Source organism: Crocuta crocuta, unplaced genomic scaffold (assembly GCF_008692635.1).
Source record: "Crocuta crocuta isolate KB4526 unplaced genomic scaffold, BGI_CrCroc_1.0 scaffold99, whole genome shotgun sequence".
Lineage (NCBI taxonomy): Eukaryota > Metazoa > Chordata > Mammalia > Carnivora > Hyaenidae > Crocuta > Crocuta crocuta.
The window spans coordinates 8,021,518-8,045,692 of record NW_027551560.1 but is presented as its reverse complement, the minus strand read 5'-3'; the positions used below and the strand labels follow the sequence as shown (position 1 = coordinate 8,045,692).

General features: G+C 39.2%; 2 protein-coding genes and 1 pseudogene across 2 annotated transcripts; all 3 read right to left on the bottom strand.

Moving 5' to 3' along the window:
* Nucleotides 1-6,124: 6,124 nt before the first annotated feature.
* Nucleotides 6,125-7,104, bottom strand: LOC144219557 (immunoglobulin-binding protein 1 pseudogene; annotated as a pseudogene).
* A 3,197-nt stretch (nucleotides 7,105-10,301) lies between these two features.
* On the bottom strand, nucleotides 10,302-10,805 carry LOC144219546 (protein FAM220A-like). The gene has a single exon (XM_077749557.1). The coding sequence runs from the start codon at nucleotides 10,803-10,805 to the stop codon at nucleotides 10,302-10,304; it is 504 nt and encodes a 167-aa protein (XP_077605683.1).
* A 49-nt stretch (nucleotides 10,806-10,854) lies between these two features.
* On the bottom strand, nucleotides 10,855-11,162 carry LOC144219545 (small integral membrane protein 10-like protein 3). Its single transcript, XM_077749556.1, has one exon. The coding sequence runs from the start codon at nucleotides 11,160-11,162 to the stop codon at nucleotides 10,995-10,997; it is 168 nt and encodes a 55-aa protein (XP_077605682.1). The 3' UTR covers nucleotides 10,855-10,994.
* Nucleotides 11,163-24,175: the final 13,013 nt, after the last annotated feature.

Sequence of the window (24,175 nt, the reverse complement as noted above, 5' to 3'; positions counted from 1 at the left end):
ACAATTGCACCAAAAACCATAAAATACCTAGGAATAAAGCTAACCAAAGAGATAAAAGATCTGTTAACTGAAAACTATAGAAAGCTTATGAAAGAAACTGAATAAGACACAGAGAAATAGAAAAACATTTCATGCTCATGGATTGGAAGAACAGATATTGTTAAAATGTCGATACTACCCAAAGCAATGCATATATTCAATACAATCCCAATCAAAATAATACCAGCATTCTTCACAGAGCTAGAAAAAACAATTCTAAAATTTGTAGGGAACCAGAAAATATCCTGAATAGCCAAAGTAATGTTGAAAAAGAAAACCAAAACTGGAGACCTCACAATTCTAGACTTCAAACTATATTACAAACGTGTAATCACCAAGACAGTATGGTACTGACACACACACACACACACACACAAAACAGACACATAGATCAATGGAACAGAATAGAGAACCCAAAAATGGACCCATACAAATGTATGGCTAACAAATCTTCGACAAAGCAGGAAAGAATATCCAACGGAAAAAACCAATCTGTTCAGCAAATGGTGTTGGATAAACTAGACAGCGACATGAAGAAGAATGAACCTAGACCACTTTCTTAAGATAAAACCAAAAATAAACTCAAAATGGATGAAAGATCTAAATATAAGACAGGAAACCATGGAAAGCCTAGAGGAGAAAATAGCCAACAACCTCTTTGACTTTGGCCACAGCAACTTTGTACTAGACATGTCTCCAGAGTCAAGGACAACAAAAACAAAAATGAACTATTGAGACCTCATCAAGATTGAAAAGCTCTGTTCAGTAAAGGAAACAATCAACAAAACTAAAAGGCAACGGATGGAATGGGAAAAGATATTTGCAAATGACATATCAGATAAAGGGTCCAAAATCTATAAAGAACTTACTTAATTCAACACCCCAAAAAACGAATAATCCAGTGAAGCAATGGGCAAAAACATGGACACTTCCAAAGAAGACATGAATATGGCTAACAGACACATGAAAAGATGCTCAAGATCACCCATAATAAGGGAAATGCAAATAAAACCACAATGAGATACAACGTCAAGAAACAACAGATGTTGATGAGGATGTGGAGAAAGGGGAACCCTTTTGCACTGTTGGTGGGAATGCAAAGTGGTGCAGCCACTCTGGAAACAGTATGGAGGCTCCCCAAAAAATTAAAAATAGAACTGTCCAGGGGCGCCTGGGTGGCTCATTTGGTTAAGCATCCAGCTTCGGCTCAGGTCATGATCTCGTGGTTTGTGGGTTTGAGCCCCGTGTCGAGCTCTGTGCTGACAGCCAGCTCAGAGCCTGGAGCCTGTTTCAGATTCTGTATGTCCCTCTCTCTCTGACCCTTCACTGCTCATGCTCTCTCTCTCTCTCGGAAATAAATAAAACATTACAATAAATAAATAAATAAATAAATAAATAAATAAATAAATAAATAAAATAAAAATAGAACTGTCCTACAACCCAGCAATTGCACTAGTGGAAACTTATCCAAAGGATACAAAAATGTTGATTTGAAGGAGCGCATGCATCCCAATATTTATAGTAGAGCTAGCAACAATAGCCACATTACAGAAAGAACCCAAATGTCAATCAACTGATGAATGGATAAAGAAATGTGGTAAAGAAATCACCAATGTCATACTACTTGGCAATGAAAAAATGAAATTTTTTTCAGTGTTGTCATTTGCAACAATGTGGATGGAACTGGAGTATATTATGCTAAGTGGAAGAAGTCAGTCAGAGAAAGACAGATATCATATGATTTCACTTATATGTGAAACCAAAAAACAAAACAGATGAACCAATGGGTAGGGAAGGAAAAATAAGATAAAAACTGAAGGAGTCAAACCATAAGAGACTCTTAAATACAGAGAACAAACTGAGGGTTGCTGGAGGGGAGTCGTGTGAGAGGAAGCCTAAATAAGTGATGGGCATTAAGGACGACACTTGTTGGGATGAGCACTGGGTGCTACATGTAAGTGATGAATCACTGAATTTTATTCCTGAAACTGTTATTACACAATATGTTATCTAATTTGGATTTAAATTTCAAAGAAAACAGAAAAACAAAACAAAAAAACAAAAAATGTTTCTGGGTTGCCGGTGACAGTTTACTGCTTTAGCTCAGATTACTGTGAGATTAGTGCCAAGAAGGCTGATGAGGGCTGACAGCAACTTCTCTAGTGATGCTGAAGGCCTCATCCATCTGTCCCTCAGGAAATGGCCTTTTATTGGCTCCAAAACTTCAATGTGTAACAGTGCTTGTGAGGTGTCTAAGAGAAAAAAAATTACAATTGCAAAGTTGAAAGCAAACATTTTCTATTTCAAGCCTTTTTAAACTAAGAACCTGACAATTAAAGTCTCTGTTTTCCCCCAAAACCTAAAAGAATTTATCAAGTCATTCTTCAGTGAATAACATTCAAAATCCAGTGTGTTTTCCCCCCTTCCTACACTGTTTCCTCCTGCAGTATACTATTCTGTTTAACACGTTATTATCAGAGGAGATGGCAGAAAAATGGCAGACTAGAAGACTCTAAGCTCCTGTTCTCTCACAGAAACATTAAAAAAAAAAAAGAAAGAAAGAAAGAAAGCAGAAAATGTCTGAAATAACTTTGTCAGAGCTCTAGAAAACAGTAAAATATTTACAGCAACCAAGAAAATGCCCAATCAAGGAAAAATCATCTTCAAAATGTAAAGATTTTTGTTGCATATTTATTCATCTTTGCGTCACTGCCTCCCCAGCACAATGGCAGTCCTGGTCTTGATTGGTAGCAGCACGGTTGCCAGCTCCTTTCCATGGTCCAGAGGAAGTAGACTTTATTTCCAAATTACTATGTACGTCTAATCTAACCTATCCAGGGAATACCTGGATGATTGTTACAAGATGCTCACTGCTTAGAGAAACAGTGGACATAGCTTATAACAGCCACAAGGCCCCTGCAGCGAGAAATTCCAGGTGAAGATATACAATAGACCACCTGAGGCATGGAGGAAAAGCTAAGATTAGACTATTTGGGAAATTAAGACATTTAAAGCAGCAGCAGTGTACATCAGAGAATTTAGAAAGCTATTCATATGCCAGGCAAGATGCATGCTAAGAAAAGACCTGAGAAGACTTTAAGCTTTCACCCTGAGCTGATAGGCTCAGAGCAGCCTAGGTAAGTGTTGATGGTGTGTTCTAGCACAGAGCCAATCTGTAAATATTGGGAGAGTTCCTGACATCAGGGAAATTTGTCAAAACATTAGTTTAACCTGACTAAAGGAACAGAGACTTCAGTGGTAAGACACAACAAATGGTCTTTGAAAAAAATAGTTTAAAAAATTTTCAAAACAAAACAGACCAACATAGTCTTCAACAATTAAAAAAGAATCAAACTTTGGGGAAGGGAGTGAATCTGATTTCCAGAGTTACCACATTAAAATAGTCAAAGGCCCAATTTTCAACAACAACAAAGAAATCACAGGCATGCAAAGAAACAGGAAAACATGGCTCTTCATGGGAACAAAATAATTGAGAGAAACCATCCCTGAGGAAGCCCAAACATTAAATTTACAAGACAAAGATGTTAAAACAAGTGTCTTAAATATGCTTAAAAGACTAAAGGACAACATGTAAAGAGAACAAAAGGAAATGGAAATCAGGAAAATGATGTAAGAGAATATGAACAAAAAGATATAAATCATTAAAAAAAAAGAACCAAACAGAAATTGTGGAGCTAAAAAGTACAATAACTGACTGAATTGAAAAATTCATTAGAGGAATATAACAGCAGATTGTAACAGGCAGAAGAAAAAATCATCCAAATAGAGAACAATTGGAATTATTGAGTCTGAAAGATTTGGGTAGATGATGTCCAGGCACCTGGAAATAGCCTGTTTGCTATTTTTCCCCACATACGTTGTATGTATCTGCAATATAAATGAAAATTGTACATGTTCTCATTATCATCTCTCTAAAAGTTTTTTAAGCTATACAGACTAGTGCGGTGATGTTTTTCATCTATTTATTCCTAGGTCAAAGCAATGGACATATTTTTTCCCTTCATTGTTTTTGCAATTACAAAAGCAGCATAACATATGCGTATTGAAAGAAAAAAAATACACTTTTGTGTAAGGAAAAGACTAAAAGTCTCCTGTTTGACCATATTGCTGAGATAACTACCGTTAACAAACTTGGTGTATATCTTCTCATTTTTTCAACATGTATATACACATCTATCATATGAGCTTATACGAAATTTAATACACATAGGTAGCCTGTATTGATATGTACATGAACATATTTATTTTACAAAGGCTAATTTATATAGCTCTTCTTCCCATTTACAATATATTCTGAAATAAACATACAGATACTACTCAACCACTTTTTAATGACCACCTAGGAGAATCTGTTATAAGAATTCCCAGACCAAACTTCTTGTCCAGTGGATTGAGGGTCTGCTAGCACTTTTCAAAGCTGTCCTTGCACTGAATGTCACTGCCTTAAACTCCAAGTAAGGGTAGTAGAAATAGGTCCAATGACTCTTAGGTCCTGGATTTGCCTCTCAACAAGAAGGGTCTGGGTACCAAATAGAACACCAAACTGATATCATGGTATCTGTCTTCTATCATCACCTTCCTAGCTCTCATCTGTTAGAGAATGCTGAGAGCCTGCAATAAAGAGACACAGAGGTAGCAGGGAGCTGTAAAGACACAGCATTAGTTTCTGAAGTTTATGGGCTTTAAACATACCTCATAAGCCTGCTTGACATGTCTAATCTTTCTATACTAACATATTGTAAATTTACATCATAATTCTTTTAACCAATGTCCTGGTGTTAGGCTTGAATTGGTTTCCAATTCCTTGCTGATTACAATGCTGTTCTGACCACATATCATAAACCTATATCCATGTTCAATTAACGATAAATTTCTGTTGCATTAAATTCAAGAAATGAGATTCCTATGTTAACTTGCTAGGTAAAACATTGATTCATGTCAACAAAATGCCTTCTGAAAAAACATTTTTTTTTTCATTACGAGATTAAAAGATTAAGTTTCAGTAGTTTTCTGGAAGGCTGTTTTCATCAGCGTGGCTACTATAACAAAAATACGACAGTCTGGGTTGCTTATAAACAGCAGAAATTTATTTCTCATTGTTCTAGAGGCTGGAAGTCCAAGTTTAGGGTACAAGCAAGGTCAGATTCTGCTGTATGATGAGAGCCCACGTCATGGTTCATAGATGACCTTCTCATGTAAACATGTTTCTTCACATGGCAGAGGGAGTAAAGAAGTTTTTTGGGGGTCTCTTTTACAAAGAAATTAATTTCATTCAGGAGATGAGTGAATGACCTTCATGACCTAATCACTCTCTTGACTTAATCACACCCCAAAGGCCCCACATCCAAATATCATCACATTGGAGCTTAGATTTCAACATATGAATTTTGTGGGGAGGACAAAAACATTCGATATATGATAGGGGCCATACTCATTGACCTAACAGCTCCACCTCTAGGAATCTCTGTTACAAAACTAATTGAACCAGAAACTATTTACAGGGAAGCTTAAGGGCTACTCACTTGCATAAACCACAGCAGCTTTATATTTGTAATTTCATAATCATATTCATAAAGACCAATTATATATGCTAAAGTACTCACAAAGTCTGGATCTACCACTGACATGTACAGTGTGCATAAAGATGTAAGATTGATTAACAAAATCCAAATAACTAGAAATAAGGAAAATTTCATGTTATAGCCCAGAATTTTCTGACCTCAGCACTATTTACTTTTTTTTTTTAATAAAGGGACTTTTATTATTTTTTAAGAGAATTCATATAGCCATTGATTACACAGAGCCATTTCTCAGGTACTTTTTTCTTTCCACTTATGAAATTGGAATAGCCATGATGAGGATGATAATGCCAAAACAAGATTGCTGGCTGATCACCTAGAGTACAAATACACACTTACTTGTTTGACACTTTATTGAACACAAAACAAGATTAAGCATCTTCATTTTACACAGCTGAAGCAGGAGCCCAGGTAGGGGAAGACTGCTTGGCTTTCCTTGGCTGGGCAGATGTGAGTCCCTGTAGTCCCATCTTGTTGTGGTAAGACTAACCCATGTTCTGTCGGTTGCCATAGCCTCTGGGATGTGTGTCCTTCCAGTCATCCCACTCCGGAGCTCTGTGGACTGTTTTCTTCTTCTCCTTCTCCCCCTCCTCCTCCTTCTTTTGTTCTTGATCTTCCTGTTGCTGAGCTGCTCTTTTGAGCTCTGGTGTTGTCTTCACTACACCCTGATCTGGTAAATCTCCATATTTCTGATGCTGATCATACCAGTCATTCACCATCATAGATGCCAGACTTGGATAACCAGCTCCAAATACTTTGGCTTGGGCCATGTTCCGAGTGAGAACTTATGAGATGAGTAAGAAGTTGACGCCTCTTTTGAGGAGTCTTTTTCTCTCAGGATCATCATCTCCTGGTCAATGTTCTCAATGTCTTCTAAGCTGATACAGATCCACCTTCAAAGGTGAAGGAGATAACATTCATGAACACACTTATCATCTCTTTGACCACTTTCCACAACAGATTTCAGAGCAGACAACCTATGTTCCACCTCCTTCTTCTGCTTGTATCTCTCTATTTTAGCCTGTCTTTTAGATGCCACGGCAACGAGGCTAGGACAGGCCATGGAGGAACTAGCAGTATTATTATCAGTTGAGTTGGTTTGGGGTAGCTCAAACTCTGCCATGTGATAATATTGGCACTGAGTTAAGTAGTTTAAAAAAGTGTTCTTGAGCCCACTGCAAATGATCTACACGCTTGCTGGGATTGACTTGTTTCATGGCAAGCACTCCTTGAAAGGCTGAGACCATCAGGTACTTAAGGTTGGAGGAAGCAATCTCTTCCAAGTCTTCATTTTGGCTGAACATTTCAGCAACCTTCTTAAGGAGGTCTATACCCTGAATACCTTATGTTGAATTATCCGGGAACTGGTAGGTTCAGTCACTACTACTTCGTCCAGAAGCTGCTTGCTGGTTTCAAACAGCATAGGGAGCCACAGTAGCAGTAACATGTCTTCGGCTGTTGCCATCTTGGGGAAGGAAGAAAGTGGAAGCGGCACCATTGACTTTTGACCTCAATATTCTTTGCAGCAGGATTCTGTCCTGGAATTGAAAGGTGTTTACCAGAGTGTTTAACTTCTCACACTATTTGGCAGTAGCACCCGTTCCCTCCACCAAAATGTCTGTAGACATTGTCATAGGTACCCTAGGAGGCAAGATGTCTTCCTCCACTGAGACTCACTATAGCCATACCAAGGCAAACTATGCAACTATTAAAAGGAATGCCATCATTGTGTAAGTGTATGTGGAGAAAAAGATAAAGATATCTGTTTAAGTGACAAAAGCAAATTGAAGATCTGTACAAGTAGTCGGAGTCCACTCAGTAAGCATATCATATATAAATATATGCACATACATTTGCATGTGTATGATAGAAAAGCAATAGAAAAATGCACAACAAATTGTTAGTGTGGTTACATCTAGCAAGAAGAGTGAGGTGGAAGCAAGGTGAGAAGAAATGGTGGTAAAGAGAAACATTCATCATTAAACACATTCTTGCTATTTTAATCTTTTACACCAGTAAATCTTTACACCAATCTTTTGCTCATTAGAAAATTAAAGCAAATTATTTCCTAAAAATGAATGAAAATTATGGTACATGCTTTTTAAGTCAGACTCCCACCAAAAAAGTAAAGTTTCTCTTTCCCCACATCAATGGGGAAATGGTGTCATCAATGTCTTTATCATCAAATACCTAAAAATATTTTAGTATTATTTTACTTTGTATTTCTTTAATATTGAGGTTGGTTGGATATTTAAATATTTATTTAATCTCTGAATTTCTTCTAAGAGCTGCCTATTCTGTCCTTTGCCCATTTGTTGTTGCCCACTGTTAGATTATTTATTTTTTGCTGACTAACATTAACCTTTCATCTGTCATTACGTGGCCATAGAGAGAGAGAGAGAGAGAGAGAGAGAGAGAGGTTTCAACAGTGAAAGAAACCTCATTAAAAGAAATGCAATCATACTTCATTTATAATTATAAAGATAAAAATAAGATTTTCCTTGACTTGTGATATTTTACTCAAATTTGAAATCTCAACTTATGTTTATTTTCTTTTTGTTTAATTAACAGGTATTTCATTAAAATTTTTAAAAATGTTTTATTTATTTCTGAGAGAGAGAGAGACAGTGTGAGCAGGGAGGGTCGGAGAGAGAGGGAAACACAGAATCTGAAGCAGGCTCCAGGCTGTGAGCTGGCTGTCAGCACAGAGCCTGACACGGGGCTTGAACCCACAAACCATGAGATCATGACCTGAGCTGAAGTCAGATGCTTAACCAACTGAGCCACCCAGGCACCCCAATTAACAGGTATTTCAAATGAGCTCTACATGCTGGACAATATGCCAGGCTTTTTGGCCGTAAAAGTGGAGGCTTAAATTCATGGATTTTCAAGTTCTTAGGAATCTTAGAAGACATTTTCCCATCCACTCAATTTATAGATAACTGAGATTCTGAAAGTTCAAAATGCCTGCTTGACCTCAGTCAGGAGCCCGGTTGGGAGCAGACATTTGGGAGGTCCCTGGCTCCCACCACCATGTGCATTCTCTTTTCATTTATTCAGCAGACAATCCACACCTTATCCATGCTGCACACAGTCAGCTAATTTTAGAGTATTTATATAAATATTATCAGAGGAATTGTTTTATTGCACAAAAGCAGATAAAAAAGAAAGCATAATGATGCTAAAACATGTCTGGTGACAAGGATTCTGGCTCACTGTGGTGACTTCCTGGTCATTATGATTTTCCCAACAGGATTTTGGAGACAATCCAATTTTGCTTCTCCGGCTAACTGTTGATCATTTCTGCATAGTGGCCTTGCCTCAACCTCAGCTACAACATAGCTAAAGTCTAAACTGCCATCCACCCATCTTTATATTCCTAATTCTGTAGGAGGCACTGCCAGGAATCCTGTGGCATCCAAAGATCACATTCTCTTACCAACTCCTCCCTTCCATCAGCCAACAATCCTGTTGATTTGTGCAAAATGCCATGTCTTACATGTCAGAATATGTTTTATTAGTTATTTAATGCAAGCAAATAGGTCCATTAGGGAATCCTTTGCAATTTATTAATCCAGCATTTTATTTTATTTTTTTAAATATTAGCATTTATTATGCTAAGTAACAAGTTTGAAGTTTTCACTTTCCCAAAACACTGAAACAGCACACAGCATAGTAATTTAGCACACAGACAGATATAGGCAATCGAGAGCCCCGAAAGCAGTGAGGTCTCACTTTGGGACTCCTTAAAAACTCCACACTCTCTGAAGTGACCTTTATCAAAGTTATTAACAACCCCGAGGCGTTACCTCAGGAAAAAAAACGTTAGCATATGCCTCCACTCCTAAGAACTGGAACCTTCCTGTAAGGGAAAGGCTAGGTCCATCTCTCCCTAGCTGAGCTGCAGCACAGAAGTCCTAAGCTTGCTTTTATTTCAGGCGACACAGGTGGGGCTCCCAGTTCGAAAAAGGATTATGCTAAAAGTACATTTAATATTGCAACTTTCACTGCAGGGCCTCCATTTAAACTGCGTTTCAAGTGGAAGGAGAGGGGACGTGAGGAAAGGAATCAAATTGTGCTGCAGACCAAAATTATTCTACAGAATGCGCAAACGGGGACAGCTAACCGTCAACTACGGAGGGGCTGACTTGTACCAACGGCCACTTCCAGCAGAGGGGCAGATGGCCCGAGGAGACAGTGTCTGGGACAGGAGCCCTTGGCAATGAGCGCTGAAGATCCATAAAGTATTTTGTTACATCTCCACGTTCTAATCCGATATTGATACAGGGTACGTGACCGTCCTTAAGGCCGTAGCCCAATACTGAGTATCTTTCGAGCACAATTTAAAGCATGCTCAAAATTCTCCCACATCAACCAACTTCCCAGGAGTTCCAAGTCCACTTCCTTTAGTTCTGATCACATTGACTGAGGCGAGAACTTCGCGGCTGCCCTGGTAACAGGCCTCCAGACTCAGGGTGAAAGAAATCATTCTAAAACCGCTTTTAAAATTAATCTCACTATTTTTATTGTTCTGCTTGTACCTTAACTATGGTGTAACGGATTTGCTACTCCCAAAGCTGGGAGAGCCAGTAACCCCAGGGTGATCTGCAGATCGGCTGAGGTACTTTTCACACGTGAAAGCATTTTCTTGCATTCTGTTTGCTAGGAAAACGCAGGCTTTGAGCGGCCAAAGAAAACACATTCTGTCTCATGGTTCAGGAATACTTCCGGTTGCGCGTGCAGCGGTGTAGACAGGACGAAGCGCGGGCAAGACAGTTCCAACTCAGAGCCTCGCCCGTCCAGAAGAGCACTTGGCGGTTCCTCCTCAGAAATCCCCACTTGTGACCGTTTCTGAAGGCACGGTAGTCCCGACCCACACGGCTCTCCTATGCGGCACCATCCTCCGGGCCAGGCTCCCCCCAGTGCTCCCCCCTCACCACAGGACACCCCGGCACACCGCTCTCCTGCAGGGGCCCAGGACAGAGCCACAGTCTTGCTCTGGGCTGCTGTGCAAGCTGAACTTCTTCTTAATGACTCTTCCCAACATGGAAGCGCTTTGTCGCTGTTGTGAAGCGAGAGGCTGACATCCTTCAGAGCGTTTTTCACTTCCGTCGATAACTCCTCATTTTGCGAATTTCCATCTGCATCAACCGCAGGCGTACGCATCCAGGAGGAACGGCAAGAGGTCTCACCCCGTGCTCCTTTCCAAGTCCACACAGCAGCTTGTCTGAGTCCTCTCCTGTCCCCTTCACCTTCCCGAGGCGGGTGCCCAGAGCCCCCACTCTGTCCCTCACGCTGCGTGTTCCCTGGTGTGGTGAGCCCGATGACACGCCTTTGTCAGTCAGCAGAAGGCCGTCAATGGATCTCAATATGAACCTGCAGGCGGACTTTGAGCATCATGGAAGCCACCATGTAGAGGTAGGGGAAGTTGATGCGCAGCCGCCAGGCCAGGTCGAAGAAGATGAGCAGCGTGCGGGTCAGCCCCTTGCAGAAGACCCCATAGGAGCGGNAAATCTTTTGCATTTTATTAATCCAGCATTTTAAATGATTATATTTCACCTTAAATGCTAATAAAGTTTATTAATTTTTTAATTTTTTAATTTTTTAGTGTTATTTACTTTTGAGAGAGAGACACAGAGTGTGAGCAGGGAGGTCCAGAGAGAAAGGTAGACACAGAATCTGAAGTATCTCCAGGCTCCAAGCTGTCAGCGCAGAGCCGGATGTGGGGCTCAAGCCCAGGAACAGTGAGATCATGACCTGAGCTGAGGTCGGAGGTTCAACAGACGGCCACCCAAGGGTCCCAGAAGTTTATTAATGTGCATCTTCCACTTTAAAACCTGTGAAAATTCTTTTTAGCATATCAATTTCTTTAAAAGTTAAGCTGACATTTTTTTCCACTGGACTTTTGCTCTGATCTGTTAACAAATCTAAACCTCATTATCCAGGAAAAGGAATGAGATAAAGGAGTCTATTTTTCATCGGTGCTCGTTTGTACTTCACATTAACGTTAATGGGAGTTGTGCACACCTATTAAAAGAAGAAGAGAACCCTAAACAAATAAGCCTTTTGGCTGACATTCTATGTGATCATTTGCTATTATGAAAAGTACGAGAAAATCATCTTGTTCTGGACAGTCATAAACAGAACTATGGAGCAATCAAGATTAAATATTGTAGGAGGGGGAAGCGATGAACAGCAATCAGCTTTTAGCATGATTTTAACAAGCTACCCCTACATTTTTTATACTAATTAACTCCATTTATGCCCCTTGCTGCTCTATGAAAATATACTGAAAGAAAACAGAATGATAAACAAACATTTGCAGACATGTGTGACGAAAAAAAAATTATTAAAGTCAGATAAGCTCTGTATGCTGGGGTAAAAATAAATATTAAAATAAAATAAAATAAGACTCCAATCTTGCTGTTGGAGCCACTTGCATAATCTCCATTTGAAGTCACTAAAGTTGCTGGGTGTCTTTTTAGCAGGAAATGATGATAATGACAATGATGATGATGATGATGATGATAATGATCGGTTCTGAGATCACCAGTCCTGGGATAGGTCATTCCAGGCTACACCTCCAATTCTGGGGGAACTGTGATGGGTGCTGAGGATAAGGAACATTGGTAAAGAAACAGGATCCCTCTTTACTTCTGAACGCCCCTTTGCAAACCTCCCTCCCAAACTTTGCAGTCTGTCAGAGCCCCCTTCCTTACCTGAGGCATAGGCTTAGAGCAAAGCTGCACTTAGAGCAAGGGAATATGGAAAGGGGTTTTAATAATCTCAGAAAATGATGTATCTTAACCCATGTTAAGCAGCTTAGTGGAGTGGTTCAAACGGAGTTGGCAAATGTTTTCTGTTAAGGGCAATTCTATCATCACAGCATGAAAGCCACCATAGCAACAGTGAATAAATGAATGGATATGGCTTTGTTCCAATAAAATCTTATTTTTAAAAGAAGTATCATTAGAATTGAAGCCAGGGTGTGCCTGGGTGACTCAGTTGGTTAAACCTCTTACTCTTGTTTTTGGCTCAACATGATCTCACAGTTTGTGAGTTGAAGCCCCACATCAGGCTCTAACCCTGACAGATCCTACTTGGGAGTCTCTCTCTCCATCTCTCTGCCCCTCCCCCACTGGCTCTGTCTCTTTATAAATAAATAAACTTTAAAAAAAAAGAATTAAAGCCAGATGCTCTGGGTGCCTGGGTGGCTCAGTTGGTAAAGCATTGGACTACAGCTCAGGTCATGACCTCACGGTTCATGAGTTCAAACCCCCTGTCAGGCTCTGTGCTGACAGATCAGAGCCTGGAGCCTGCTTCGGACTCTATGTCTCCCTCTCTCTCTTTCCCTTCCCTGTCTCTCAAAAATAAACATTAAATTTTTTTTTTTTTACAAATAGTTTATTGTCAAGTTGGTTTCCATATAACACCCGGTGCTCATCCCCACATGTGCCCTCCTCCATGCCCGTCAAAATTTTTTTTAATAAAGAAATGCCAAGTGTTAAAAAAATTTATACACAAATTTTAATAGCAATACTATTCATAATAGTCAAAAAGTAGAAACAACCCAAATGTCTATCAACTGATGAAATAAAAAATAAAATACGAGATAACAATACAATGGAATGTTATTCATCCATGAAAAGTAATCAAGTTCTGATACATGCTAGAATATGAATGAAACTTGAAAATATTTCGGTAAGTGAAAGAAGCCAAACACAGAATGTCACATATTGTGATTCCATTTATGTGAACAATCTAGAATACAGTATTCCCCTCTTATCCATGGGAGATATGTGCCAACACCTCAGTGGATGACTGAAACTGAAGATAGTCTGAGTCCTATATGTATTATATTTTTTTCCTATTAATTTTTTCCTATTAATTCTCAGGAAGAGATTAATAGCAAAAGCTAATAAGGTAATATAACAATTATAACAATATACTATAATAAAAAGTAAATGAATATGGTTTTTATCTCTCAAAATATCTTATTGTACTGTGCTCTCCCTTCTTGTGATGATGTGGGATGATAAAATGCCTATGTGATTAGATAAAGTGAGTTGCATGACAGACACATTATAATGTAGTGTTAGGCTATTATACAGAAGGGCCTACTAGCTGTTATCTTTACTGTATTAACTATATTTTCTTATTTTTTGTATTCTTGATGCTCTGACCTTTGGCGCTTTGATCCTGGAGAGATTGTGCCTCCTTAGCTAATTCCTAGAGATAGCAAATTAATCCCTTCTAGCACACCTTTTATACACAGCCATTACAAAAGCCCACATACCCAACTGCCTCCTCTAAAAATATATCACATCCCAAGCCAATATTTACCCTGCCCTAAATCACCCCAGAGCCAGGTATCCAACAACTAGGAACAACCCTTATCGTCTTCAGCTGGACAAAATTATTCAAACTAGCCGATCCTAAACTTACTCAGAAGACCATTTTTTCACCCATTTCTTCACTAAAAAAAAAAAAAAAAAAGAAAACACTAAAGGCTCCAGGCCATGCTCTCCCCTCTCATGCCTCTTTGCCCCTGCCTGACCCTGGTCCTTTCCCATGTGACTTGGGTGCCATGAAGTACCATGCCTCCTAATTCCAGAGATCTAGGAGTATCAACTTTTCTTTTAAAGTTTATTTATTTATTTTTGAGAGAAAGAGAGAGAGAGAGAGCAGGGAAGGGGAAGAGAGAGAGAGAAACACAGAATCTGAAGCAGGCTCCAGACTCCAAGCTGTCAGCACAGAGCCTGACATGGGGCTCAAACTAACTGTGAGATCATAACCTGAGCCAAAGTCAGACGTTTAACTGAGCCACCCAAGTGCCCCATCAACTTCTTCTTTCATAATAGTCATCTCCATGTCTGTGTGCCTTACCATACCTGGTGAAAACAAGTCCCAGGTACAAATTTTAACCCAAATACCTGACAGCTAAACTAGAACTGGTTATCATAAAATAAAAGAAATAGGATTCAGACTAGATAACTGGTGGTGGGAAAAAAGGGCTGGGGAAGGTCAAGTACCGGCTAACTAAAGTCAGGTCTAGGCCATGGTCAGAAGCAATCAGTGCCTTGCAATGCAAGATTTTACATCAGGCAGTTTGAAATAAAACATCAGGTGAAAGACTTCCAATTTTACACTTGTTAATGAACAAGTTTCTCCTAACCTGTCATCTGCATTTGATTCCTGCATGATCATGTAATTCTCTTCTACAGAAGAAGAATATTTCTCCTTCTGTTTTTTGCTACCTTTGCATCTAATCCACCAGGCCCCAGACCCTAGTCTGTGTGCATGCCTCTGCTAAATGCAGGTGATGCTTAGCAATCCTTGGAGTGTTCCTTCTCTTCTCTCAGGCATCCCCAGAGAGGCAAAACAGTAAAGTTCGAAAAGTGAAATGGCATGAATCCCGTTTCAAAATAAGAAGAAACAAGAAAGACTCTGGCTAATAATAGTATTAATAATAGTAATAATAGCATTAATAATAGTAATAATGGCAACAATCTATTGAGTGAATGTCTGTGCCAAGAGCTGTGCTGGGACATCCCACACTAATTCTTTTTTTTTTTTTTTTAAGTTTTATTTCTTTTGNTTTGAGAGGGGGCGAGAGCATGAGCAAGGGAGGGGCAGAGAGGGAGAGGAAGAATCTCAAGCAGGCTCCATACAGGGCTTGAACTCACAAACTGTGAGATCATAACCTCAGAAAAATCAAGAGTGGGATGCTTAACCAACTGAACTACCCAGGAACCCCATACCACATTAATACATTTTTTATATTAAGTTTTTTCTTTATATAATACAAGCCTTTTCCTGTGTGTGNTGTTATGCTGAGCGAAATAAGTCCGGCAGAAAAGGACAAATATCATATGTTTGCACGTATAGGAGGATTGGGAGGAACTTAACAGAGGGCCATGGGGGAGAAGAAGGGGAGAAATGGTGGGGGAAAGGGAGAGAGGCAAACCATGAGAGACTCTTGAATGCTGAGAGCAAACTGAGGACTCACGGGTGTGAGGGGGGAGGGGGGAGATGGGCATGGAGGATGGCACTTGTGGGGATGAGCACCAGGTGTTATATGGAAACCAACTTGACAATAAACTATTTGTAAAAAAAAGAAAAAAAGAGTCTTTCATGGAAGGAGGGGGAAAGGGAGGAAGAGGGGAGAAGGGAGAAAGGTGGGAAGAGAGGAAGGGAAAAAAGACTGTTATCTATAATATATCATCTGCTAGTTATTCAGTTTTCACTGTACTTTCTTAGGTGGTATATATATAAACTTCACTTCTGTGATTTCAGTGTGTTCCTTGGAAATATTTTGTATTGAGTTTTTCTGTCTTATAAAGTTGCTTTTGTATAAGTGGTACCATGCAAAATGGTTTCAGAATTAACTCCTCTCTCTCCTAATGAAAAAAAATTCATCTCTAAAATTTGGTTCTGCTTTTAAAGTAGGCATCCAGTTGAAAGTAAACTGGCTTGCTAAATTACTTTCCTAGACCCAGCATTAAATATTACCACTTCAGGGGCGCCTGGGTGGCTTAGTCGGTTGAGCGTCCGACTTTCGCTTAGGTCATGATCTCGCGGTTCGTGGGTTCGAGCCCCGCGTCGGGCTCTGTGCTGACTGCCAGCTCGGAGCCTGGAGCCTGTTTCAGTCTGTGACTCCCTCTCTCTCTGACCCTCCCCTGCTCACGCTGTCTCTCTCTCTCTCTCCTAGAAATAAATAAAACATTAAAAAAAATATATTACCACTTCAGCAAGATAAAATTTGAATATCAATATTGGTCAAGATTGTCATGTGTCATGTAAGTCATAAATTTCTAACCCACTGAACCAAGTAATAGGTATTCAATTAGTAGCATGGTAGAAAGAGTTGATGAAAACCGGAGCTATTTTTGTTATCAGATGAGTGACTTTTTTAAATGTTTTTCCTAAGGACAAAATGTGCTCCTCCATAATGGGATAAGAGCCACTCTAAAATGAGAAGTCGATCTCACTTGGATGCATTTTATTGGAAAACACCAGAGGTCAATTCCTGCTCCAACTGGTTAGAGAACTAAGCAGACCGTGATATGTCATCACCAGATTCCATTCAAGGATTAATGGCTCCAAAGAACAAGATGCCTCTCTAAGTCTTCCTGTAATATTACACCCAAGAGTGACTTGTCCCATCATTCCAGTCCCCTTTGCACACCGAGGGTCAGAGGATGGCTTTTCACAAGTCTCAGAAGAACAGGGCACATGGATAATCCAGTACATGTTCTAAATCATCACTCTTAGTTCAGGCCAAGTCATAGCACTCATGGGACCAGTCAAAACAGAAGCTTGTCTGCCCTGGAGCAGGTCAGGTAGCAAGAGGTGGAATTTATTTAGAGCTATCTCTCACCACAAGTGAAGGCTGCAATGTCCCTGAAAAGGTATTATCTGATTCTGCTACTAATTAGTCTCAAGTGACCTTGAAAGTCTCAGGGATTTCTGTACTCCTCTACTCCTATATAAAGGACTGCAACAATGAGATTGTAGGACAGTGCCTGTGGCCTTCACAAATCAGAGCTGAGGAGTCAGGAGCAGGTCTGTGAAACTTGCTCTCCTTTGTATCCCAGGAGGATATCAGCTTACCTGCAATTCATCTTTAAGGTACAGTGTTTTGAACTTGTGTTGTCAGGTGTGGGAACAGCTCAATTCTGTTCCAGGTGTGGGGCTGGGAATTGAGACACACTCCGTATACTTTTGTCCTTTTTTGGCCACTTGGGCTCATTTTCCCCCTACTTTGAACACCCTACCTTGCACCAGTTTGGAAATAGATTTAGACAGAGGCTTTCCATGTCTGATTTCTATGTGTCAACAATGCATGAATTTCAAGTTAAATAGTATTTTTAAAAAAAGAAAAGAGAGAGAAATCTGTGTTGATCTCACAAAGTAAGTCTCTCTTAAGATTAAACAAAATAAATAATATATCTCATATTGATTGATGGATAACTTAATCCTAAGGAAACATTCACCATAGCTCTCCAAACCATGGAGGCTTCTTGGAAAACCGGCAGTCAGGAGGACTGATCTTTAATTTTGGGTTTTCACTTGACTGAGTAAATTGGGACTTAAGAAATTAAACAGCAGAATTTTCTTTTGTTTTAGTTTCTATGATTGGCCATTATGTAGCTCTTCATTAGATAGACATAAGTACATGATTCTCACAAAAGTCAAGGTTTAATAAATGTTATTTGATTAAAGTGATATTTATTTAAAAGGAGTTCCAGTGCTTTTTAAGTGTAAATTAATCTATAAAGTAAGTTTAAGAATTGCCATTGGAATTATGACCTTTCAAATGAGTAATGAGTTACTGCCAATAAAACTAACTCTCTCAATAGATATAAACTCTAGTCAAAAAAAAAAACAAACCACTTTTGCTGTGAGGGATACAGAGAAATAGAACTGTTCATTTATCAGAGAATAGCTCCTTTTTGCTAAAGGCCTAAGTATTGATATTTGTCCTTCACTTATATGCAAGGGACTCAGATATTCTTTCTCAGCTGGGAGTATAGAAACTGAAATACAAAGCCCCTGTATTGTTGAAGGCACAGATTATTCCACTGAACTTGATGCTGATGGATTTCCCTGACTATTAAAGCTAGAGGGAATGTCAAAGAACTTCCATTCACAAATGAGGAGATTGAAGCGAGATATCTTTGCCAAAATCTAAAAAAGAAATATTTTAAACAGAAAATGACACTCAGAAAATAATACACATTTAAACATATATAAGAAATAACTATATGGTTAATAATAATATAATTGAAATAACATGAGCCAAATACCATCCAAAGAAAATAGGAGAAATAGAAATTATAACTGGCCATTTCAACATATCCAGTTAGAACTTTGAGCATTTCTTTTTCTTATCTCAAACTATTTTAGCACAAAATATCAAAACTGTTCCTTTTAACACAAGAAAGCAATAAAACCAGTTAAAGTTTATGTTCGTTTAAATGATGGGTACTTTTTATGTTTGTAACATTATTTTACTGAAGCACATACTGACTGTATATCAGCACACCATGATTTGTTTATTCATTAATTCAGCAACTATTTTTGAAGCGCCAACTACTTTCCATGATCTGTCTTGGGGTGGCACATTCAGGTATGGTCTCTTGAGTACAAGACCAGAAGCTGTGCTGTGCCTTTTCACAAAGAGCCTAATACATTGGTCTTTTATGCCCTAGTGGAGACTGAAATAACTTCTTTTTTTATTTTTTAAATATTTATTTACCTATTTATTGAGTGAGAGCAAGCCAGGGAAGCACAGAGAGAGAAGAAGAGAGAAATCTCAGCAGGTTCCATGTGTCAGGGCAGAGCCGCATGTGGGGCTTGAACTCATGAACTGTGAGATCATGACCTGAGCCAAAATCAAGAGTTGGACACTTAATCTACTCAGCCACCTAGGTGCTTCTGGAAGTACCTCTTTAGAAGAGGGTGTTGGGGCACCTGGGTGGCTTAGTCTGTTAAGTATCTGACTTCGGCTCAGGTCATGATCTCACAGTTCAAGAGTTTGAGCCCTGCACCAGGCTATGTGCTGACAGCTCTGAGAGCCTGCTTCGAATTCTGTGTCTCCCCCTCTCTCTGCCCCTTCCCCACTGGCATCCTGTCTGTTTCTCTCTCTTAAAAATATATAAACATTTAAAAAAATTTTTAAATGAAGAAAGAAAGAGGGCCTCTAAGTCCATAAATATTCCAACACTCATGTAACTGCAGAGGACAATATTGTACACTCAACATATGAACAAAAGTTTATGCTCTACATATACTTGTATATATGAACAAAATGTCTGATTCACTGCAATTTTTGTTACTAGACCCAGACAGGAATTAATTTAAATGTCCATCAATACGAGAATGATTAGGGGCGCCTGGGTGGCTTAGTCGGTTAAGCATCCGACTTTCGCTTAGGTCATGATCTCGCGGTTCGTGGGTTCGAGCCCCGCGTCGGGCTCTGTGCTGACTGTCAGCTTAGAGCCTGGAGCCTGTTTCAGTCTGTGACTCCCTCTCTCTCTGACCTTCCCCTGTTCACGCTGTCTCTCTCTCTCTCCTAGAAATAAATAAAACATTTTTAAAAAATACGAGAATGATTAAATAAATCATGGAATATCCCTAAAAACTGGGGACCATAAAAAACAATGTGGGCTAGTAAGAAAATATTTTCTTTTATTTTTTTAAATGTTTTATTTATTTCTGAGAAGGAGAGAGAGAGACAGCATGAGCAGGGGAGGGTCAGAGAGAGAGGGAGACACAGAATCTGAAGCAGGCTCCAGGCTCTGAGCTAGCTGTCAGCACAGAGCCTGATGCTGGGCTCAAACCCACAAACCGTGAGATCATGACCTGAGCTGAAGTCGGACGCTTAACCAACTGAGCCACCCAGGCGCCCCAAGGAAATATTTTCTTTCTTAAGTAAAAAAGCAAAATGCAGAACAATGTATGCAGTATAGTCCTATTTGCAAAACAAAAAATGTTGTATACACATATGCATGTGTGGTAGGGTCCCCTCCCTAAGGAAAGGAAAAAAACACCTCAAGGCAACCTGGCCAGGAAAATACATGACAGTACCCCTCACAACCTTGTAACATGTGAACACTTAATCAGACTGCATGTTTGCGAGTTACCATATATATGGGAGACAAAGAAGTAGAAAATGTATAAAAAACTACACCATGTGGCATTTGGGGCTCAGTTCTTCAGGTATGAACCCAGCTGAGCTGGGCCAACACTAATAAAGTTACTTCCTGGAAAGAAAATCCTCAGTGTCACGACTCTCTGTGTGAGAATCCTGCTACACATATGCACATATGCTTTCATGAAAATGGAAATATCATCATTAACAGTGGATATCTTCAGGAAATATAGCCGGCTGCAATGAGGAGGAGGCAGACTTCATTTTGTATCCTTCAATACTTTTTAAAGTGTTCTGCTATGTACATGTACTTTATATACATTTTTAAAAATGCAATCGTAAAAGACCATCTTTGCTAATTGTGTAAAACTTTGTAATCCATTGGCCAAATTATTTGGGAGATTTCCTGCTGAGAAAGATTGAATAAATTATGGAAAGCAGTGATTATCATATGCGTCCCCAACTACATGGACCATCACAACAAAAGGAAACAAAGAAAAAACACTATCCTACAATACTCAGGGAGAAAAAGGAAAGTGAATGCTCCCCTAAATCTCCACATTTCTCCTCTCAATTGTCTTCTTTCCTTCAGTACTGCCAGCAAGTGTGCCAGCAGTGTTTGCTGTCCTTGTCAGCCCTCCTCTCTGTCCCTCCTCCCACTCCACCTTTCCTGCTGACTGTGCATTTAGACACAGCTGCTTCTCACACCTCTTGAGTTTCCAAGGAATTATGCTTTATTGATCACAATGATCCAGCTTATTTAGAAAGCACACCCTGTGAAAGAGAAATTAGGCATAACAACCATCGTGACTTTGTTCTCACTCAACAGAACAATAGAGATGATTAAAGTGGATTTGTTCCAGACGTTTCATTTGCTAAAAAGAAAAAAAAAAGTTTCTGGAAACAACGATTTGGGGAAGTTGGAATTTGGTTAGAGCCCACTCTTTAAAAAAAGATACACAGCCTGTTCAGAAAAAAAAAAAACAATAAAAATAACTAGTGATAGCCACTGGGCTGAGATCTAGGTAAAGGCAGGGAGGAGAGAAACAATAGTTTAGCAAAATTTTGTATTGTAACCAACTTACCTTTCAAAGTTTTTAATAAGAATAGAATACAAAATTTACTAAAGAAGTTTTTATTTTTAGCTCAAAATTCTTTGGAGACTTTTAATTGACTAGATGAGTGGTGTCAGCACAAAAGAATTATAGGTGTTTTGTCTATCGGACAAGCAAGTCTTAAATGCACCCTATCAGGCAGGCTCCTTGCTCCAGAGTAGTTTAGAACCCAGTTAATGGGACAAGAGTATGGAAATCTAGCTCCTACTCCCAACTCAGCCAGGTGTGGAAGCTCTCCATTGTTTCAAAGGAGTTGGGAAGACACAAACCCAGGGGCCTGTAGAATGGGTTTAATGGCCTCTCAATTCCCTTCCAGCCCCAATTAGGTGGAGATCAAATGCAACCACCTAGAGGTGACCAATATAAATCTGCAGTGGTTAACAGTGACCTGGGAGGTGGAGGAGGCTAAATTCTGTTTCGTTTTGCTTTGTGAGGTTTTATTTTAACTTTACACATGCCAGAGTATGTTTGTTTTGGAATCTGAGACATGGCTACATGGCTCATGGGGAGCTCAGGTTTTCCCTGTTAGTCCCTACAGGGTTCAAAGACTGGTGACCAAAAAACCAAATCCACCAACAAACACATTCTGATGTTTCATACAACACTTTAAAGCATCCTAAAGTGATTATTAACATTTTAAAATAAGGAAATTATATGCATTTTTAAAAATTAAGATTTCCAGCTTCTCTTGGAAAGCTCAAATATCTGGTAACACTGGGAATGTGCTCCACTGCCAAGTCAGCTGGAGCTGAGTAGGGCCTTCAAATGGACCATATGTTCTAGAATTGCCCACAGAGTATTCGAAGCACCTCTGGATTCACCTTCTGAATCTGTGGCCTTTGATTTGTAGGTAGTCAACATTAATTTATGGATATAAATTAGACAACCCAGGATTTTGTTAAGTATTTACTGTGTCAGTTACTAAGTATTTACTGCAACAGCTTTTTCAGTTGAAAATTCATTAACTTTGTGAAAATACATATGGTTTCATTTTACAGATGAGAAAGCAAAGACATTTCTGTTGTTGGGTAAGTAACCTGCCCATATGGGATTTAGAGGTTTCCTAACTCCTAGTGCAGGGCTCTTTCCATGACACAGGTAGGCCTGTGCTCCATGACACTGTTGGCTCTGACAGGATATCTTCATGTGCATTGAAAACACTCCTCAGCAAGAGAATGGCCCATCACTGTCCACAACTGTCCATAGTGTCAGATGCATGCTTTTGTATAAAGGCCTTTTTTTTTTTTACTTTTTATTTTGAAGTCAGTTTGGATTTAGACAGAGTTGCACACTGTCACTCAGTTTACTCTAATGTCAACATCTTACATAAGCAGATACCCTTATGAAATTAACATTCATATAATAAAATTAACTGCAGACTTTATTTGGATTTCTTTAGTTTTTACTCTAATGTCCTTTTTTTTTTTTTCTGTTTGAGGGTCCAATCCAGGATACTACATTGCATTTATGTGGTAGATAAATAGATAGATGATAGATGATAGATATAGATAGATGATAGATAGATAGATCATATGTTTTCAAGATCTCCTTAGTTTCCAATATGTGACAACTTTGCAGTATTTCCTTGTCTTTTGTAACCTTGACACTTTTAATGAGTAGTAACCATTCTATTTTATAGAATGTTCTCAAATTTTAATTTATCTGCAGTATTTTCATGAATAGACAATTTTCTGGTGTTGGGAGAGGTATACCATGGAGGCAATGTGTCCCTCTGTCAAGCCATATCAGGTGGCATATAATATCAACATTGCTCATTATCAGTGATGTGCACCTTGATCACATGCGTAGAGAGTGCTTTTTTTCTCCACTGTAAAGTTACTATTTTCATTTCAGTCACCAAGTCATGCCAGATACAAGGAAAGGGTAATTCAGCTCTACCTGTGGTAATATGTTAAAACCACAAGAAGAATTAGTAAATTTAGGGAGGGATATTTTTGAGGCCATGCAAATATCTTGTTTGTCTTCATAGGATCATCTGCTAATTTTACTATTCATTAATGGATTCTGCCTATAGCAATTATTATTACTGTGGTGTTTTCATGGTGATTTTTCTATTCGCCTCTTTCCTTCTACATTTATTTATCAGAATTCTCCTGAAAGGAATAATTGTCCCTTCTCCCTCATTTATTTTTTTCAAGAATGTATATCAGTTTGGATTCATTCCTGGGATTGTAACTAATATAAGGTTATATATTTGTTGCTTTGTAATCGAGAGCTCTTTCAGGGTGCCTGGGTGGCTCAGTCAGTTAACGGTCCAGCTTTGACTTTAAGAGGTCAATCTGGCAGCTTGTGAGTTTGAGCCCCACATCAGGCTCTCCACTCTTAGTGCACAGCCTGCTTTGGACCCTCTCCTTTTTTCTATGTCCTACCCCTCCCCAAAGATAAATAAATATTTTTAAAAAGGAATTGAGAACTTTTTCAAGTTGGCTTCTCAGTCTCTTGCAATGGCCCCCATCTATTTTTTACTTTCTTACTTTTTGGCATTACAAAATACTCAGTACAGGAGTGCCTGGGTGGCTCAGTCATTTAGCACCTGACTTCAGCTCAGGTCATGATCTCACAGGTCTTGGGTTCAAGCCCCACATCAGGCTCTCTGCTGTCAGCACAGAGCCCACCTTGGATTCTCTGTCTCCCTCTCTCTTTGCCCTTCCTGCCTCATGCTCTCTCTCTCCTTCTTTCAAAAATAAACACTAAAATATTTTTTAAAATATTTTAAAATATTTTTATTTTAAATAAAAACTTTT

Excerpts from the sequence above, each read along its gene's own strand:
- LOC144219546 (XM_077749557.1), bottom strand. The coding sequence starts at position 10,805 with ATGCGTACGCCTGCGGTTGATGCAGATGGAAATTCGCAAAATGAGGAG.